Source organism: Oncorhynchus masou, chromosome 6 (assembly GCF_036934945.1).
Source record: "Oncorhynchus masou masou isolate Uvic2021 chromosome 6, UVic_Omas_1.1, whole genome shotgun sequence".
In the NCBI taxonomy this organism is placed as follows: Eukaryota; Metazoa; Chordata; class Actinopteri; order Salmoniformes; family Salmonidae; genus Oncorhynchus; species Oncorhynchus masou.
The window spans coordinates 61,064,939-61,086,736 of record NC_088217.1 but is presented as its reverse complement, the minus strand read 5'-3'; the positions used below and the strand labels follow the sequence as shown (position 1 = coordinate 61,086,736).

General features: G+C 41.4%; 1 protein-coding gene across 1 annotated transcript; it reads left to right on the top strand.

The window, feature by feature from the left end:
* The first annotated feature begins 4,609 nt into the window (after positions 1-4,609).
* On the top strand, positions 4,610-21,106 carry LOC135542371 (eukaryotic translation initiation factor 2 subunit 2-like). Its single transcript, XM_064969298.1, has 9 exons — positions 4,610-4,748; positions 7,831-8,011; positions 8,135-8,235; positions 14,145-14,277; positions 14,391-14,494; positions 15,110-15,258; positions 15,383-15,439; positions 15,575-15,660; positions 16,142-21,106. Exons 1-9 carry the CDS (start codon positions 4,731-4,733, stop codon positions 16,315-16,317), a joined length of 1,005 nt encoding a protein of 334 aa, XP_064825370.1. The 5' UTR covers positions 4,610-4,730; the 3' UTR covers positions 16,318-21,106.
* Positions 21,107-21,798: the final 692 nt, after the last annotated feature.

Genomic DNA, 21,798 nt, shown 5'->3' with positions numbered 1-21,798 from the left:
CCAGGGGTGATGAGGAACAGGGAGTGGTTGTAAGAGGCCGGCTGGAGCTTGCCTCTGAGTCTTATTCTGAGCACACTGCGTGCATGCGGCGGCGAATGTGGAGACATCAGAAACCATAGTGGACTACCAAAACATTGTCGGAGGAAGGCCTGGCCTTTGTCGGGAGGGCAGGTTAGATTAGAGGAATGAGCTCATTCAAGGACCATGGACAAACAACCGGTTAGCCACCCCCCCCGCGCCTTGGGGACCAGGCACTCGATACCCCACATGAGTGTCTCTGCAAGACAGGAGTTAGGGAAGCAACAGAGCTAGGCAAGTGAGAGAGGGTGTCATGCGTCACATTCTATGAGCCAGAGCGGTCGGAGATAGTGAAATTGAAACAAGTGAACAACAGAGCCCAACGAGCCTGCCTGAGTTGAGGCGCTTGGCGATGCAGAGATATTCCAGAATGTTATGGCCGGTCCACTCTAGGAATGGATGTTCTGCCCCTTATAGCCAGTGTCTCCATTCCTCCAGCTCCATCTTGACTGCAAGACGTTCCCGGTTACGTAATAGTTCTTCTCCAATGGACTAAGATGATGGGATAGGAAAGTGCAGGGATGAAGCTTTTGGTCCTGGGCAGAACGCTGGGACAGGACGGCCCCCACTCCAATGTCCGAGGCATCGACCTCCACCACGAACTGACGGGACGGGTCCGGATGGATTAAGATTGGGGCTGTAGTGAACCGATGCTTGAGATCCGAAAACGCCTGGTCAGTAGCTGGGACCACATGAACGAAGGGGAGTGCAGAGAGGGGGGAAGCCAGCGTGCTGTAGCCACGAATGAAGTGGCAGTAGAAATTAGCAAATCCCAGGAAACGTTGCAGCTGCAGTCTGGATGTGGGTTGGGGCCGCTCAACCTTTTCTCTTTCCATCTCCGGATCCATCTGAATGTTCCTGGCAGTGATGATATATCCCAGAAAGGACATAGTGGAGCGATGAAATTCACACTTCTCTGCCTTGACAAACAACTGGTTCTCCAGGAGGCACTGGAGAACTTGTCAGACGTGGAGAACATACTCCTGAACCGAATGGGAAAAGACAAGGATGTCATCGAGGTAGACAAATATGAACCGGTTCAACATTGCGGGAGCGTTGGTCAGAACACTGCGGGAGCGTTGGTCAGTTCGAATGGCATAACCAGATACTCATACTGTCCACTAGCTGTGTTAAAGGCTGTCTTCCATTCGTCTACTTCCCGTGTCCAAACCAGACGGTAGGCATTCCGAATACGGTCGCCCCCTGGAGAGGCTCGAAAGCCAAGGAGAGGAGTGGTAGTGGGTAACGGTTCTTTACCGTGATGTCATTAAGGCCCTGGTCGTCGATACACGGGCGCAGGGTTTTGTCCTTTCTCTCCACAAAGAAGGACCCTGTACCGGCAGGAGAGGAAGAAGAACAAATGAACCCTGCCCCCAGAGAGTCCTCAATGTACCCTTCCATGGTCTTTGTTTCCTGACCAGACAGGGAATAGCGCTGGCCCCGAGGCAGTGTACCAGGGAGGAGATCAATGGCGCAGTTATACGGTCGATGAGGAGGAAGAGATGTGGCGTGGGCTTTGTTGAAACCACCCGGGAGTCCTGATACTCTGCGGGAACATCGGAGAGTTCCAAAGCTTTAACTAAGCCCGCAGGAGGATGTCCAGGGGGTGGGCTGCGCCACCTGATGCAATGCGCGTGACAGAATGGGCTCTAACCCAGGATGGAACTCGCAGTCCAGTCGATCAGGGGGTTGTGCCTCCGGAGCCATGAAAATCCCAAAATCACAGGTGCATGAGGAGATTCAATGAGCAGGAACAGCATGGACTCACTGCGATTCCCTGACACTCGCAGGTTAATATGAAGCATACTATGAATGACCTGACCAAGAGAGTGTCCATCCAATGCTCTGGCGTCCATGGGAGAGGATTTGTGTGGAGATACCCAGCTCCGACACTAGGGTAGTGTCCATAAAGCTGTTGTCAGTCCCAGAGTCCACGAGCACCTAGAGAGATTTAGACCGGTCACCCCACAACAGGATAGCATGGAGAGAAGCATGAGTAATGGGAACTGGGAGACTCCCTGTATGACCCACCAGCGTACTCATACCTACTGATGAGCCTGGGCTTTTTATTGGGCAGGGGATATTAAGTAATGTCCTGAAGTTCCACAATACAGACAGCTTTTAGAGCTCAGTCTGCGTAAACGGTTCTCAGGGGATAATCTAGCCCTGCCCAGTTGCATGAGTGCCGGAGGAGGCGAGTTGACAGTCCTCTATGATTTCTGAGGTAACTTGGGTGACATTGGATTTCCTCGGGAATGCAGGCGTCGCAGATTTCTGGGGTTCTTCGGAGGCAAGAGGAAAACCGTGGATGGGCGTGTGTGCCCGGGATTAGACCTCCTCTCCCTACTGCGTTCCCGTAGTCGCCCATCGATCCTTATGGTCAAGGCTACGAGAGAGTCGAGGTCCAAGGGAAACACCCGTCTCAATGTCAACAGTGAAGAGTTGACTCAAGGATGCTGGCCTTCGAGGCAGAGTTCCTCTGTCCAGTGTCTGTGTTCTTTTGACCATCTTAATCTTTTCTTTTCATTGGCCAGTCTGAGATGTATGTAACTCTGCCTAGAAGGCCAGCATCCCGGAGTCGCCTCTTCGCTGTTGATGTTGAGACTAGTGTTTTGCGGGTGCTATTTAATGAAGCTGCCAATTGAGGACTTGTGAGGTGTCTGTTTCTCAAACTACACTCTGATGTACTTGTCCTCTTGCTCAGTTGTGCACCGGCACCCCACTCCACTTCTATTCTGGTTAAAGCCAGTTTGCGCTCTTCTGTGAAGGGAGTAGTACAGAGCATTATACGAAATCTTCAGTTTCTTGGCAATTTCTCGCATGCAATAGCCTTAATTTCTTAGAACAAGAATAGACCGACGAGTTTCAGAAGAAAGTTCTTTGTTTGTGGCCATTTTGAGCCTGTAATCAAACCCACAAATGCTGATCCTCCAGATACTCAACTAGTCTAAAGAAGGCCAGTTTTATTGTTTCTTTAATCAGGACAACAGTTTTCAGCTGTGCTAACATAATTGCAAATGTTTTTCTAATGATCAATTAGCCTTTTAAAATTATAATCTTGGATTAGCTAACACAACCTGCCATTGGAACACGGAGTAATGGTTGCTGATAATGGGCCTCTGTACGCCTATGTAGATATTCCATAAAAAATCTGCAGTTTCCAGCTACAATAGTCATTGATAACATGAACAATGTCGACACTGTATTTCTGATCAATTTTATGTTATTTTAATGGACAGAAAAATTGCTTTTCTTTCAAAAACAAGGACATTTCTAAGTGACCTAACTTTTGAACGGTAGTGTATATACACAAACAAATCTCAATCTCACTCAGTTTTGTTTTGAATACATTCATATTCACATGTATTCATATACATACAGTATATATACACTACGCAGATTGTTATCTGAAACATTTTGACAATGACTTCATACATGTTCTGTAAGAATGTTGAAAGATTCATCAAACATTTTTAACTCAATTCAATAAAGATAGTGGCTTACCAAAAAGAGGCTTACCAGATGAAATGGAGATACGTAAGAATTGCGACACTGCTTTTGTGAAAGATGTTGAGGAAACTGCAATGACTACTGCAAAGTCTATAAACAACTGAGGACGGGTGGAAAAGGAAGTTTTACAGATTTACTTTAGAACTACAGCATGTGTCTGAGAATGTGTAGTCCCCCAGCTATTTTGAGTAGATTAATGACTGAACAGGGCCCTTCAGCAGCCCTTTAGACCTGTCACCCCACAACAGGATAGCATGGAGAGAAGCATGAGTAATGGGAACTGGGAGACTCCCTGTATGACCCACCAGCGTACTCATACCTACAGACATCTTCTTGATGAGCATGCATATATTACATACATTACAACTGTTTTCTTTTAGATTCAGCCTTACACTTGATAATTTGACAAAAGGATTATAGATATTCTATAAGGACATCATTTGATGTTAAAAATGGGCATGAAAGACAATATATGCCATTCCTACAGGAATGTAATTAAAAAAAATAATCCCCTTAGTCTCGGATTTGCACATTTTGTTTCCAGATATAATTATTGCTTTCAGACTCCTGATGCCCAAAATCAAGCAAGTGCACAAAGTCCCATGATGATATGCTTGATGCTCTGTCAGACTATTAAGTGAATACACGCCCAAAATAGGGACAACAATGAGCAAAATATTGTTATTTTAAGATCTTGTATAGTCATTGTGTGAAAGTTTCAAATTAAATGTATTTGTTTTCATGGTTGACAACAGAATAAAATGGCTTTATATCATAATGGCAGATCGCTTCCAGTCTCCTGATGGCCAAAATCAAGCAAGATATGATGATGTGCTTTGATCCTATGTGAGACTTTAATACATGTCCAAAATAAGGACACCAATGTTCCACCAACATGTTGTTGACCTGAATGTAGGGTTGTGTACACTGAACTATAGTAGGGTGCCGGAGCACATAAAACTACATATCCCACCAGGCCTTTCCCCTACACCTGGGCATGAAATAAATAACCTTTGCGCATGCGCAAACACTACTGCTCGGTAGCTGATGCAAGAAACCCGAAACTGACCAGTGGTTTGGGTGATTAAAACATATACTGCAACGGATTTTCATCGTTATCTGACACAACATAGTCTGGAAACATGTCGGGAGACGACGAGGTAACTAATCCAATTTTCCCATTGTAATTCAAGTTTATAAGAAACATAATTATGGCCTACACACGTGTGACAATGAGGCAGCTAGTTAAGGTCTAACGTTAGCCACCCCATGTTATTGCTGGTTAGATAGCTGCTTCATCTCCTTAAAATTGTCAGTAAAACCCTAGACATGTACTGTAGTTAACTATTTGTCATTGTGCGACCGTGTCCGATTGAATGTAAATATTTTGCTGACTGTTGGTGGATGTCAATTCAGTACCTATCTAATGGTAGTTTTTGATTGTGTGTTGTGTTAGTGCTTCGTCCCCGCTAGCTACGTTACCCAGCTAGTTTGCTTCTTCCCGCAACGAGCCATTTTACAGATGTTTATGCGGAAGCTTCGCAGCCTGGCGTCCTTCATCGACCAATCCTAAACTAACGTTATTCGGGTTCGTCAAAATAACGTTTCCCGTCAACAGAGCCAGAGGCATATCCATTATCTCTAGGAACAATAGTTACGATTCGTTGGGTTGAATGAATGTGTCCTTTTGATATCAGATACGCGTTTGAAACACGTTTTTATCCAGGGTCTCCCATTTTTTTGTCCGCCTGTGGGCTGCCATTGTAGTCCATTCTAGACCACACGGTCCAAGAGAGTAAACTCCCAACTTCTACAGGCGAAAAATGGGAGACCATGGATAAACGCTTATTTGATAGCGAAGGCCACATTAGAGCCCTACCCATGCCCCCGACGTTAAGGCCCTATATCAGGCCCGATTTGCTTCTGCCAAATTTAAGGCCCGGCCCTACTCGAAATCAGAAATAACTTCCTGCGTTAGTAAATCCATTAGCTGTTCTTTTCTTTCAGTCATTGCTCCCTACACACACCTCACTCTGCTCGTGGCAGCTATGAGTGTCTTAAACAACGGCTTAGCTGGGGTTGCTCTGCGCAGTGAGTAGACATGAGAGAGCTGTAAGCTACTTTTCATCACTCTAAACTAAAGGAACATTATTTTATATGTTAAAAAATTCATCCTCTCTTATATTTGGGCTCCCGAGTGGTGGCGCAGCGGTCTATGGCACTGCATCTCAGTGCAAGAAGTGTCGCTACAGTCCCTGGTTCGAATCCAGGCTGTATCACATCCGGCCATGATTGGGAGTCCCATAGGGCGGCGCACAATTGGCCTAGTGTCATTGTGTTGCCATAATTGTAAATAAGAATGTATTCTTCATTGACTTGCCTAAGTAAAAAAATATATGTATATTTTTTAAAGGCTGAAGTATTTCTGACACCATGTTATGATCTTAGTCAGTTATGTTACTGCAGAGCATGAGCAAATGGCTCAGCTTCAAAATGTTAGTGAAGCCCAGCTCGTATCCTAGTTATTGATGTGAAAAAAACAGGCCCTACCCTAACCTGTAGATATTGTCGGGTTCTGTCGGGCAGCAGAGCTCTAGGGCACGTTCAAATAGAGGTCGGACGATTTCAAGTTTTCATAACAACCTGTAATCAGCCTTTTTGGACGCCAATTACATTGCAATCCACGGGGAGACTGCGTGGCAGGCTGATCACCTGTTACGTGAGTGCAGCATCAAAAGGACCTTGTGGCTGCAAGGAGCCAAGGTAAGTTGCTAGCTAGCATTAAACTTATATTATAAAAAACAATCAAATCACTAGTTAACTACACATAGTTTATGATATTACTAGGTTAATTGGCGTTTCCTGCGTTGCATATAATCATTGCGGTGCCAGTTAATTTGTCATCGAATCACAGCCTATTTCAACTTCGCCAAACTGTTGATGATTTAACAAAAACGCAATGGCGAAAAAGCACAATCGTGGCACAAGTGTACCTAAACATCAATGCCTTTCTTAAAATCAACACACAAGTATTTTTTTAACCCTGCATATTTAATTAAAAAAATTCATGTTAGCGGGCAATATTAACAAGGGAAGTTGTAACTTGTCTTAGGTTCAGTGCAAGCAGAGTCAGGGTATATGCAACAGTGTGGGCCGCCTGCCTTGTTGCGAACTGTGTTGAGACCATTTCTTCCTAACAAAAAACATAATTAATTTGCCAGATTTTTACATAATTATGAAGTAACATTGAAGGTTGTGCAATGTAACAGCAATATCTAGAGCTAAGCTTGACGCCCATTCGATAAAATACGGAACGGTTCTGTATTTCACTGAAAGAATAAACGTTTTGTTTTCAAAATTATAGTTTCCGGATTTTACCATATTAATCACCAAAGGCTTTTATTTCTGTGTGTTTATTATAATTTGATAGAGCAGTCTGACTGAGCGATGGTAGGCAGCAGCAGGCTCGTGAGCATTAATTCAAACAGCACATTACTGTGTTTGCCAGCAAGCTCTTAGCAATGCTTGAAGCACAGCGCTGTTTATGACTTCAAGCCTATCAACTCCCGAGATTAGGCTGGCAATACTAGTGCCTATAAGAACATCCAATGGTCAAAAGTATATGAAATATAAATGGTCTAGAGATTGTCGACGCATCAATTATTATAACTACAACCTAAAACTTATCTGGGAATATTGCGAAGTTAAAAGGAACCACCAGCTTTCACATGTTCTGAGCAAGGAACTTAAATGTTAGCTTTTTTACATGGCACATATTGCACTTTTACTTTCTTCTCCAACACTGTTTTTGCATTATTTAAACCAAATTGAACATGTTTCATGGAGACTAAATAGATTTTTATGTATTATATTAAGTTCAAATAAGTGTTCATTGTTCATTCAGTATTGTTCTAATTGTCATTATTACAAATATATAAAAAATATTGGCCGATTTTAATCGGTATCGGCTTTTTTTGGTCCTCCAATAATCGCTATCGCAGTTGAAAAATCCTAATCGGTCGACCTCTACATTCAACCCAACGAATCATAAGTGTTGTTCCTAGAGATATTGGGGTTATGCCTCTGTTGACTGGAAAAATTATTTTGGTGTAACCAAATAGATTAGGTTTAGTAAACAATCACTTGTTGCGGGACGAAGCAAGTTAGCTATATTTGCAAGATTAATGCTGACATCGTCATAGGGGTCAGCCGTTCATAACACGTTCCGTTTGTGCTTTGCAGATGATATTTGATCCCAACATGTCCAAGAAGAAGAAAAAGAAGAAGAAGCCTTTCATGCTAGATGAAGAAGGAGGGGACGGTGCCAGTGAGGACGCTCCACAGCCAGAAGCAAAGGAGGTGGAGGTGGATGGAGGAGAGGACAGAGAGGTGGACTTTGACGAGGATGACGGAAGGAGGAAAGGTGAGGAAGTAGCAGGGCCCTCAGGTGCCTTAACATAATATAAACTAAAAAGGTGGATTTGCATGTGTCTGACTTATTAGATCTTTTGTAAGTAAGACTTTTTGATCTTGGTATTTTTGCCAGAAATCTCTGATGACCTGGATGACTTAAACTTCTTCAACCAGAAGAAGAAGAAAAAGAAAAAGCCAAAGACATTTGACAATGATGTAGAGGAGGGAATAAAGGTACGTTTTGGGTTAAGTGCCCAGATAGCTGGCCAGTGGGCCTTACTTAGCGTGTAGAATGTTGACTTTCTTTTAACATGTTTTCATAGGTGTCTATTAAATTATGGAAATGTTTGATGACTTAACTACAAAAAGGATTCCTGTCAACCTTGTAGGCGGTGGATATGTCTCATAGATGGGGATAAGATGGATCCTTGCTTTTTGTAGCTTTAATTATACACTGAGTGTACAAAACATTAGGATATAGACTGACATGGTGAATCCAGGTAAAAGCTATGATCCTTTATTGATGTCATTTGTTATTAAATCAATCCACTTCAATCAGTGTTGATGAAGGGGGCGAGACAGGTAATAGAAGGGGAAGACGGGTTAAGAAAGATTTTAAGCCAATATAACAGACAACATATAAGGAGAACCGGTTTGTGTCAAGAACTGAAACGCTGATGGGGTTTTCATGCTCAGTTTCCCGTGTGTATCAAGAATGTTCCACCACTAGGCTTGGGCGCAAATAGCCACGGGGTGGTTTTTCGATACCGTTTAAACTTTCAAGTTTTTCAATACATATTAATATTTGCAGATGTTTTAACTAAATACCTGCATTCAACTTGTGTAATGCATTAGGGGATGAAGCACATTGCGTTCTTATTTCACCGGTCACCTTATTTTGCATTTTGAAGCTTACTTAGTTCTCCAGAACAGTTGAGCCAGTCACATGTTTGTAAATAAGACAAGGAGACAAAGCGGGAGCAGGTGAGTCCAGCTGTGTATTGACACGGGTGACGTTTTATATTGAAAATGACTTTTTTGCTTCAATAGAGTGATCAGGGAGGTGCAACTATACTTTTCCTTCACAGAACGTACATCACTGCAACACATTCAGCTGAAAATGAAGTGAAACAGAAGTGCAACGCTATTTGACTTTAATTTTGACTATCTATGTTTACAAAACGCAGCAAGATATTTGAACTTTTTCCCTGTGTGAAAAACATAGAATTACACGTTAACACAAACCCTAGTTTAACTTGCTATCGAAGTGGCTGAATTAATAAGGTGACGGGGTATCATATTGTGTTAGCACTCTACTCTATTTGAGAAGTCAAAGACCTTTGGATTAGTTATCTGTACAGCTGCCGCTGCTATCTTGAGGCGGCAGGTCGACTAGTGGTTAGAGTGTTGGGCCAGTTAGTGAAGGGCTGCTCGGTCGAGTCCCGGAGCTGACAAGGTAAAATCTGCCATTCTGCCCCTGAACAAGGCAGTTAACCCATTGTTCCTAGGCATTTGTTCTTAACTAACTCGCCTAGTTAAATAAAATAAAATCTATATGTCCTTGCGTCCCCCCCCCCTCTTCGTTCTGGCCCATCTGCTCCTCTTCTCAGAGCAGAGCAGGCAGGCCTGTTGCCCTAGCGACTCCAGACTCCACACAGACACAGCTCGTAGACACAGATGGAGTTAGTTAAGGTATATATGCTGCTGGAAAGCCCGTACCGCATGCGTCAACTTTGTTCATATCTCTCCTTCACATTCACTTGTAAATGTCCAAACTCAACAAAAATTACATTTGGTAGCTCCTACATACATATGCGTAACTTTGAGCATATTTAGCTTGCAGCCTCCATTAATATTCACTGTTTTGCATTTTGATAATGGACACCCTTGGGCTTTCTTTTGCGTTTCTGGTACCCCCTTGTGAACTAAACTGGTAATACCATGTATTCCGTGGTGAGAGGACAGTATGACGATATGAAAATCTGGATACCGCCGAACCCTATCTATTACCCAACGGACATCCAGCCAACTTGACACAACTGTGGGAAGCATTGGCGTCAACATGGGCCAACATCCCTGTTCAACACTTCTAACACCTTAGAGTCCAATTGAGGCTGTTCTGAGGGCAAAAAGGGGGTGTACCTCAATATTAGGAAGGTGTTCCTAAAGTTCTTGTACACTCAGTGTACGGTGTATGACTGTCTGTGTTGTGGCTTGATGTGTTAAATTTCTCCTGTGATGGATTTCAGTCATAGGGTTTCTGGAGAGGTCATTTTAGATCCGTACTAAAATATCTCTGGGGGTTTGGACATGACAGCCTAATACAGACATAATCGGTTCTACAAAATATATTCTCAAATTTTATTTTCTCTTGTTACGCTGTGTGCATTGAACAGACATGCTTGATTTTTGATCAAACACCAGTGTTCAGATGAAGGGAATAAAACATTTTTTTGTAATGCGCACCTCAGCCGCGCTCAACTCACAGCGGTGTGTAGCCTACTGTAGCTGCTTGCAAAGTCATTCAAAGCCAGTTATTCTATCACTCAGGATGCATCTTTCCAGTGCTATTATTTTTGCCATGTAATGTTATTAACCTCTCTAGGGTACGTGGGACGCTAGCGTTCCATCTGTCCAACATCCAGTGAGGTTGCAGAGCGCCAAATTCAATTACAGAAATGCTCATTGTAAAAATTCAGAAATCAAAACATATTTTAAATAGGTTTAAAGATTAACTTCTTGTTAAACCAACCAGTGTCATATTTATGGTGGCAATCAGAAGACATCCATTTACTCAATACATGTTCCTTTTGTTCGATGAAGTCTCTTTATATCCAAAAACCTTTTTTGTTAGCTCGTTTTCTTCAGTAATCCACAGGCTCAAAATCAGTCAAAACAGACAAATCCAAATTGTATCCGTAAAGGTCATAGAAACATGTCCAACGATGTTTATATTCAATCCTCAGGTTGTTTTTTAGCCTAAATTATCTATAATATTTCAACCGGACAATAATGTCGTCAATATAAAAGCTAAACAAGAAATGCACATGCGCCTGAAAAAGCTCTGCGACACGTTAGTGTTGGGGTCCACTCGTTCAGCCTGGTCTTGCTCCCTCATTTATAAGAATACTAGCCTGAAACGATTTCTAAAGACTGTTGACATCTAGTGGAAGGCATAGGAACAGCAAATGGAGTCCTAAGTCAATAGATACTGTAATGGCATTGAATAGAGAACTACAAAACCAAAAAAAAACTACTTCCTGAATGGATTTCTCAGGTTTTCGCCTGCTAAATCAGTTCTGTTATACTCACACACTATTTTAACAGTTCTATGCATATCATATCTTCTGGGCTCGAGTAGCAGGCCATTGAATTTGGGCATGCTTTTCATCCAAAATTCCAAATGCTGCCCCCTACCCTCGAGAGGTTAAAACAAAATCTGACAACCCCATGGTAGAATAGTTGACCTATTTACATAGTTGGCTTGTGTTCAATGCCAGATAAATATTCCTCTCAATGCACATTGAAGAGCCGAGAGCAGTAGGAGGGAAACATGTATTCTGACAAGCAGTCAATGCACAACAATTCTGATGCAATCGTGGGGAAAACAACGTTTGAAAGCCGTTTTGGCCTTTGCAACAGAAAAAAAAGGACGATCCCTGTTTTACATTGCTACCACATTCATTTCTGTACTCATTCAATTGTGCGTGGAATCGTTTTTACAAATGCAGTTTTAGAACCAGAGTTTCAAGCATGGTTTAGGCACAGCTGAGCAACAGAGCTCTTAAAGGTGCAATGACATTTTTGTAATAGAGACATAAATTATTCAACCAAATTATATATATTTTTTATTAGACTAATGATAATTCATAATAACAATCAGGATGTTGTCCAAAGGGGCAAGCCACTATGCTTCATCAGTTGGGCTACAGGTGATAATGCTTATTGCTAATAGCACATCTGATAATATGCACCATGCATAGGCTATGCAGTGCATTCCACATTTTGCTACGTTACAGCCGTATTCTAAAATTGTTTTTTTTATCCCCTCAACACACAATACCCCATAATGACATAGCAAAAACATGTTTTTTTTGCGAATGTATTCAAAATAAACACATGTACGTACAGTGGCAAAAGTATGTGAACCCTTTAGAAATACTTGAATTTCTGCATAAATTGGTCATGAAATTTGATCGTATCTTCATCTTGGTCACAAGACAAATGGTCTGCTTAAACTAATAACACAAACAATTAAATGTTTTCATGTCTTTATTGAACACACTGTGTAAACATTCACAGTGCAGGGTGGGAAAAGTATGTGAACCCTTTGATTTAATATCTGGTTGACCCTCCTTTGGCAGCAATAACCTCAACCAAATGTTTTCTGTAGGATCAGATCAGTCATGCCACAGCATCTCAATCAGGTTGAGGTCAGGACTCTGACTGGGCCACTCCAGAAGGAATATGTTCTTCTGTTGATGATTTTCTAATGTGTTTTGGGTCGTTGTCCTTTTGTATCACCCAACTTCTGTTGAGCTTCAATTGGCAGACAGCCTAACATTCTCCTGCAAAATGTCTTGTTAACTTGGGAATTCATTTTGTGCTGTTTTTTTTTCCAGCCTTGTGTGTTCCTTCCAAACAACTCAACTGTAGTTTCATCTGTCCATAGAATATTTTGCCAGTAGCGCTTGGGAACATCCAGTTGCACTTTTGCTAACTTCAGATGTGCAGCAATGTTTTTTGGACAGAAGTGGCTTCTTCCGTGGTGTACTCGCATGAACACCATTCTTGTTTAGTGTGTTACATATCGTAGACTCGTCAGAGATCTTAGCATGTTCCAGAGATTTCTGTAAGTCTATCTGACACTCTAGGATTCTTAACCTTATTGTGCATTCTGTGCTGTGCTCTTGCAGTCATCTTTGCAGGACGGCCACTTTCTAGGGAGAGTAGCAACAGTGCTGACATCAAGGTCTTATGTCTTCTGAGATCTCTTTTGTTTGAGGCATGGTTCACATCAGGCAATGCTTCTTGTGAATAGCAAACTCAAATTTTGTGAGTGTCGTCTACCATGAATGCCATATTGGTGGGAGTGCTGCAGAGAAGGTTGTCCTTCTGGAAGGTTCTCCCATCTCCACAGAGGAACTCTAGATCTGTCAGTAACCATTAGGTTCTTGATCACCTTCCTGGACATGGCCCTTCTCCCCCAATTGCTCAGTTTGTCCGGGCGGCCAGCTTAAGGAAGAGTCCAAACTTCTTCCATTTAAGAATGATGGAGGCCACTGTGTTCTTGGGGACTTTCAATGCTCCAAACTTTGCTTTTAGTACCCTTCCACAGATCTATGCCTCAACACAATCCTGTCTCAGAGGTCTATGGACAATTTCTTCGACCTCATGGCTTGGTTTTTTTCTCTGACATGCACTGTCAACTGTGGGACCTTTTTATAGACAGGTGTGCCTTTCCAAATCATGTCCAATCATTTGAATTTACCACAAGTGGACTCTAATAAAGTTGTAGAAACATCTCAAGAATGAGCAATGAAAACAGGATGCACCTGAGCTCAATTTAGAGTCTCATAGCAAAGGGTCTGAATGTAATTTAAGATATAATTTGCGAACATTTCTAAAAACCTGCTTTCGCTTTGTCATTATGGGGCGTTCTTTGTAGATTGAGGAAATGGTTGTATTTAATCCATTTTAGAATAAGGCTGTAAAGTAACAATGTGGACGAAGTCATGGGGTTTGACATTTTTAAAAGTATGTTATTGGGCCCATTTCTGGAGGTGGAAATTATATTTTAGTGTGTGTCAGCATAATTTTGTCATTCATTTTAGAGTAAATGTCCTTTTAAAAAGTCACCAGAACTGAGCTCAGTGCTATATAAAAGTGTTCCTGGAAGGACCCCCTAAGCAAGGAGAATGGAGTTGGTCAAACTCTGTGTAATACATGTACAAAATGATCCTCTGTCCCTGAAAGTATGATGCTCATGACTTTCTTTACATGAATGTGGGGGTTAACGTGGCCCCTTACATTCGATCTGAGATGGACTTGAGTTTTGGTCATGGGATTATTTGTTAAAATGTTTCAGCCCCTGCGTTTAGTTTGTATTCAGTTGACTTTATTCTATAACTGTCCATACACAGGAGCTGAAAATTGAGACCGAGCCCTCTGAAACCAACGGAGAGGGCGACTTGATGTTAGAACTAGGAAAAAAGAAAAGGAAGCCCAAGGCTGTGAATTTCGACATGGATGACGACATGGAAATCAAAGATGACGGTGAGTGTACTGAATTCACAGGCTGAATAAATGTTGTAAGCCATAATATGTTAAATTAATGCAACCAGCATGCAAACTGACATTTGGCCTTTCTCATACCTTGTGGTTTAAAGCCCAGGAAGACGACGATGGAAAGAACACTGACGACATCACGTTCAGCAGCACACAGTTGGGCCCTGCGTGGGCGGGCTCAGAGAGAGACTACACATATGACGAGGTACAATCTGAGTCAGTAGGTCAAGATACTTCCCTTAAAGCTGCAATATGTAACTTTTTGGGTGACCTGACCAAACATAGAAATGCGAGTTATAGATCTGTCACTAATTGAAAGCAAGTCCAAGAAGTTGTAGATCTGGTCTGTGTGTGCTAATTCTATGCTTACCGTTAAGTGTTTCAGGTCTAACTTTCGGTTTTGTACACCAGCTTCAAACAGTTGAAAATACAATACTTTGGGTTATTGAAAATATATTTCACAGCGGTTTAGATGGTATAATTATTCTCTACACTGCAACATTGCTTGTTTTTTGATATAAATTGAAATTTGGCAAATTATTAGAATTTTAGCAACCAGGAAATGGCAGCGTGATTTCTGCATATTGTACATAAAAAACAAAAACATTATACACCAGAGTATATTACACTAGGCATTTTCATCAGAGACCTAAGCTGTACGACAAGATGTCGGGTCATCATGACCTTAAATAAAGGAATGTTTAGATACATCTTCATTAGAAAATGATTGGTCAAATCCTTTTGAAGCCAATGTCTTTCAGTGGTGTTTCCCAAGTATTTCATTGTACAATCCAGGCTGATTCATCTCCCTCCCTTGTAGCTGCTGAACCGTGTCTTTCAAATCATGCGGGAGAAGAATCCTGACATGGTAGCTGGGGAGAAGCGGAAGTTTGTCATGAAGCCTCCCCAGGTGGTCCGAGTAGGCACCAAGAAGTCATCCTTTGTCAACTTCACCGACATCTGCAAACTGTGAGAATACCATGAGATGCGCTGTTGAAGTTTTTAGAGATGTTGAGGTTTAATGACTTAGTCTCCCTTGTTGAATCACATTATTTTGCATCATTAGTGCCCTTACTGTAATTTTTCTTGACAGGTTGCATCGGCAGCCAAAACATCTCCTGGCCTTCTTGTTGGCTGAGCTTGGAACAAGGTAAGGTTTTGGTCAGCAAGTGAAGGAAAGCATTTATCTGCTACGTTAAACATTTATTTTGATTTTTTATATATTAGAAAATGAATGTGTATGGAGGATATTCATTTATGACTGAAACTATTTTCATTGCAACAGTGGCTCTATAGACGGAACTAATCAGCTCATCATCAAAGGAAGATTCCAGCAGAAACAGATAGAGAATGTCTTACGAAGATATATTAGTAAGTGCTCGTGTTGACAATTGTCCTACCTTTGTACGCATCTCTGAACTCGTGATTTAATTCTGATTTCAGTTAATCACTGCAAATGAGAGGATGACGACAATCTAATGTACTTAACATTTTTTTGTTTAATTAAAATGATAGGGGTCCGACTTTGCAATTTGCTAGCCATGTTCATAACAAGACTTGCTTGGTTGTGAGCTGTTCCTCTAGGATTTAGCGAGGGCGATATGTAATCTTTGCAAAATATACAATTCCGTAAATACTGTTCGAGGGTTTGCAAATTTGACCAGTTACGGCGCTATTTCCACAACAGTTAAATCAGTACAATATTATCGCATAAAACGGATTTATCACCGCAGTACAAAAAGCCAGTTAGCAATTTCAACCAATCACCTGACCTTCACAGCATAATATTGTTAAATCAAACCAGATGCCAACAATTCCCAATCTCATCCAAGTTTTTCTATCCCCTTTTTAGAGGAGTATGTGACGTGCCATACATGTCGCTCCCCCGACACTATCCTCCAGAAGGACACGCGACTCTACTTCCTACAGTGCGAGACCTGCCACTCCCGCTGTTCCGTCGCCAGCATCAAGGCAGGTTTCCAGGCAGTCACAGGCAAGAGGGCTCAGCTCCGCGCCAAAGCCAATTAAAACCACCACCGCTGCCCCCTCTCCCCCATCTGTGCTCTGTTTCTCTCTCAGAAGCGAAGTGGACAGGATGGGGCAGGCTGGACGCTTTTATGGACCGTCTGTGGATTTGTTACCTATTGTAAAGAAATTAATAAATCGTATACCATCTGGGTGATCAGACGCAGTCTATATTTCCTAATTCCATTATCCATCACTATGGTGGACCAGGGTAATTTAATTTAATATAATTTAATATATAAGCATTGTTTATTCGATACTACTAGATAAATCCATTATTTTGTTCAGACCATCCCTCTTTGTGCACCAGGTTCTTAGCTTCCAAAAGTATGAATTCAGTATTATGAATGCCAAATTAAGAGTCCATATTAGGGTATGTTCAAACAGACAAACTGATGTTTGGATAATTTGCTTTGGGGGAGGGGTTACTGTTGTTGCACTGTCAGAAAAGTTGCTAATACAGTTGAAGTGGGAAGTTTACATACACCTTAGCCAAATACATTTAAACTCAGTTTTTCACATCTCCTGACATTTAATCCTAGTGAAAATTCCCTGTCTTGGGTGAGCTAGGATCAACTTTATTTTAAGAATGTGAAATGTCAGAATAGTAGAGCATTTCTTTCAGCTTTTATTTCTTTCATCACATTCCCAGTGGGTCAGAAGTTTACATACACTCAATTAGTATTTGGTAGCATTGCCTTGGGTCAAACGTTTTGGCTAGTCTTCCACAAGCTTCCCACAATAAGTTGGGTGAATTTTGGCCCATTCCTCCTGACGGAGCTGGTGTAACTGAGTCAGGTTTGTGGGCCTCCTTGCTCCCACACGCTTTTTCAGTTCTGCCCGCAAATTTTCTATAGGATTGAGGTCAGGGCTTTGTGATGGCCACGCCAATACCATGACTTTGTTGTCCTTAAGCCATTTTGCCACAACTTTGGAAGTATGCTTGGGGTCATTGTCCATTTGGAAGACCCATTTGCGACCAAGCTTTAACTTCCTGACTGATGTCTTGATGTTGCGTCAATATATTAACATAATTTTCCTTCCTCACGATGCCATTTATTTTTTGAAGTGCACCAGTCCTTCCTGGGGCAGAGCAGCCCCACAACATGATGCTCCCCCCCCCGAGCTTCACGGTTGGGATGGTGTTCTTTGGGATGCAAGCCTCCCCCTTTTCCTCCAAACATAACAATGGTCATTATGGCCAAACGGCTCTATTTTTGTTTCATCAGACCAGAGGACATTTCTCCAAAAAGTACGATCTTTGTCCGCATGTGCAGTTGCAAACCGTAGACTAGCTTTTTTATGGCGGTTTTGGAGCAGTGGCTTCTTCCTTGCTGAGCGGACTTTCAGGTTATGTCGATATATAGGACTCATTTTTACTGTGGATATAGATACTTTTGTACCTGTTTCCTCCAGCATCTTCACAAGGCCCTCTGCTGCTGTTCTGGGATTGATTTGCACTTTTCTCACCAAAGTATGTTCCATCTCTAGGAGACAATGTGTCTCCTTCCTGAGCGGTATGACAGCTGCGTGGTCCCATGGTGTTTATACTTGCATACTATTGTTTGTACAGATGAACGTGGTACCTTCAGGCGTTTGGAAATTGCTCCCAAGGATGAACCAGACTTGTGGAGCTCTACAATTGTTTTCCTGAGGTCTTGGGAAAATCAAAAGAATTCAGCCATGATGTCAAGCAGAGACATTGAGTTTGAAGTCAATTAGCCTATCAGAAGCTTCTAAAGCCAGACATCATTTTCTGGAATTTTCCGAGCTGTTTAAAGGCACAGTCAACTTAGTTTATATAAACTTCTGACCCACTGGAATTTTTATACAGTGAAATAATCTTTCTGTAAACAATTGTTGGAAAAAAGACTTGTCATTCACAAAGTCGATATCCTAACTGACTATAGTTTGAAAAATGAGTTTTAAGGACTCCAACCTAAGTGTAGTTAAACTTCCAACTTCAACTGTATGTATCTATCAAACAATTGGGGATTTAAAAAAACATCTCACCACCACACAGCTGCGTTGGACATATGTTTATGGTTTAAATGCACCATTAAACGTTGTGCAGCAAACCTTTTTTAGGGCTCCTTTTCAGAGGTATCCATATCCTGGGCAGGCCTTGAAGTCGGAGAGGAAAAAAATAAGTATTTTTGCTGAAGATGATAAGATGTGATTTCTGGCCCCAGCATGGTTTTCTCAGCGGGATGCATTTGTTATAAATATGACAACACTAAATATTTTTCTCTTATGTTGACTTTAGATAAGTTGGAAAAGCGTGGATGAGAGACGTATGTTGTACAACATACGTAATTCCATCACTCTGACGTATTTTTGTGAAGTCAGGTGGCAGTCGGATTTCAGTTAAATATTAAAAGTCTAAAAAAACCTTCCATATGTCATTCTAAAGATGTCTCTATTACATTTTCAGTACTGCCATTTTCAACTAAAAGGCCATATTAGCATGAGCTGTGCCATTGAGGGTTTCCAACTTTTTTAATGTTGTCAACTGGGTGGGAATTCCAACTTCATTGCCTGATCCCTCTTGGAGACCCTGTTGGAGTCATGTCCAAACAGATCACCAGGAGGGATCATAGAGGCTATATTGGCACAGATACAAAGATGAGTCCTCTTTTATGGTTTAAAAAACCCATTAACTTTCACAAATAAATGTAATAAACTAGTAGCAGCCTCTTTAATAATTGAGGAAATATGGAGGCAAGGAACGCTAACAAGGTGTGTTATTTATTGTCTTTACGGTCCCTCTAATCGACTCCATATCACACTAAAAGGGGGTGTGTTCACTGGCAGCTGTTGTGACAGGATTCATGAATAGCTTTGTTTTTCTCATGGTTTCATGCACACTAAGGATGTGCTTAATCCAATGATTAAAGGCCCAGTGCTGCTCTCACACAGTCTCCGCAGCAGCATGTGCTCCAATGTGGCCGCTCCTGGTATTATGAAACCAAGATCAATGATATAAAGAATGATGGTAAAAAAAACTTTGCAGTACTTTAAATTATGGGTAGAAAGATTAAATCAGATGGCTTATTCATCACGAAACCATTTGATGCTATTAATTATTTTAATGATTATTTCATTGGCAAACTTAAGCGGGAAATGCCAACAACAAACGGTGAGCAATTATGTTAATGTATAAAAAAAACGAATAATTAAAGAAAAGCATTGCAAATTTGAATTTTGTAAAGTTAGTGGGAGAGGTGGAAAAATGATTGGCTGGTCATTATTGATCGATAACAATGAAATAATCATTAAAATAAGCCATTGACAACTTAGTTGGAAAGCTACTGAGGATGGTAGCTGACACTAGCCACTCCTATCTGTCATTTTTAATCTGAGCCTAGAGGAAAGCCTTTGTCCTCAGGCCTGGAGGGAAGCCAAAATCATTCCACTACCCAAGAGTGGTAAAGCGGCCTTCACTGGTTCTAACAGACCTATAAGCTTGCTGACAGCTCTTAGCGAACTATTGTAACAAATTTGTTTTTGACCAAATACAATGCTATTTTTCTGTGAACAAATTAACAGATGCTTATAGAGAAGGGCCCTCAACATGTACTACACTGACACAAATGACTGATGATTGGTTGAAAAAAAAAGCTAAGAAAATTGTGGGAGCTGTACTGTTAGTCTTCAGTGCAGCCTTTTATATTATTGATCATAACTTGTTGAAAAGACTTGTAATGGCTTTTCAACCTCTGCCATATTGTGGATTCAGAGCTATCTATCTAATAGAACTCAACGGGTTTACTTTAATGGAAGCTTGTCTAATGTCACATGTAAAGTGTGGTGTTCCGCAGGGCAGCTCTCTAGGCCCTCTACTCTTTTCTATTTTTACCAATGACCTGCCACTGGTAGTAAACAAAACATGCGTGTCCATGTATTCTTGTGATTCAATCATATACGCATAAGCAACCACAGCTAAGGAAGTCACTGAAACCCTTAACAAAGAGTTGCAGTCTGTTTTAGAATGGGTGGCCAGTAATAAACTGGTCCTGAACATCAATAAAACTACGAGCATTGTATGTGGTACAAATCATTCCTTAAGTTCTATACCTCAGCTGAATCTGGTAATGAATGGTGTGGCTGTTGAACAAGTTGAGGAGACTAAATTACTTGCCGTTACTTTGTAAACTGTCATGGTCAAAATATACATTCAATGGTTGTAAAGATGGGGAGAGGTCTGGCTGTATTAAAGAGATGCTCTGCTTTTTTGACACCACACTCCAAAAAGCAAGTTCTGCAGGTTCTAGTTTTGCCTAGTCTTCATTATTGTGCAGTCGTGTGGTCCAGTGCTGCAAGGAAAGACTTAGTTAAGCTGCAGCTGGCCCAGAACAGAGCGGCAAGTTTTCTCTTAATTGAAATCGGAGGGCTGATATAAGTACTATGCATGCCAGTCTCTCTTGGCTAAGAGTTGAGGAGAGACTGACCGCATCATTGCATTTTATAAGAAACATTTAGTTGAAAATCCCAAATTGTTTGCATAGTTAACTTACACACAGCTTTGACACACTTATCCCACCAGACATGCCACCAGGGGTCTTTTCACCATCCCCAAATACAGAACAAATTCAAGAAAGCGTACAATATTATATTGAGCCCTAATTGCATAGAATTTCCATCTCATATTGCTCAAATAAACAGTGAACCTGGTTTCAAAAAACAGAAAGCAACACCTCGCAGCACAATGCCTCTCCCTTATTTGACATAGTTTGTGTATACATTGATATGTAAGTTACGTTTGCCTTTTAATTATATATATTTGAATTTCTGTCTGAGCTGTTCTTGTCTTTTGATGTTCTGTATTGTCATTCTGTATTGTTTTGTGTGAACCCCAGGAAGAGTAGCTGCTGCTTTTGCAACAGCCAATGGGGATCCTAATAAAATACCAAATACCTGGTTAACATCACCGCACACTCTGAAACGAGGTGAGACATTCATGAATAAGGAGTGTTTTCTGACCCTGCCAAGGCAGAACAGGACGCTCTTTAAAACTTCCACATATTTCCACATAGTCAAGGGACGGAAATTCTTGGAAAGTGAGGTCCAAAGACTTAAATGTTGGAGAGTTGAAGGATCACTCATCCAAGTCATCTGTAGCTTGAAAGAACATTTAAAGTATTATTACAAGTCAATAATGATAAAATGATATAGCTAGTTGCACAAGACATACTCCCTTTAGTTTGTCTCCGCAAAACATTTAGGCAACCGTTACCTCTGATGTATGCCCAATGAAAATATGTCTTGGCCGAGAAGTAACAGAGCTAAAAGTAGTTAGCGATAGCCCCAGAGCACTGCAGTGCGCCGTGTTCATGATGTGATGGATTACTCTGAACAAGAGTTCATTCCTGGGGGCCTTTCCACGTGCATTCCTAGATGTGTTTAACTAAAGAGAGTGAAATTGTCAGGCATGATCGTGTAGCCAGCATGAACTTCCATAAATGTCCCAGGCTGGTACTGTGA

Bases quoted from the DNA above. Each gene is read 5' to 3' on its own strand.
- LOC135542371 (XM_064969298.1), top strand. The intron at 8,012-8,134 runs GTGAGGAAGTAG...TATTTTTGCCAG, and splicing joins GGATGACGGAAGGAGGAAAG to AAATCTCTGATGACCTGGAT. The intron at 15,259-15,382 runs GTGAGAATACCA...TTTTCTTGACAG, and splicing joins TTCACCGACATCTGCAAACT to GTTGCATCGGCAGCCAAAAC.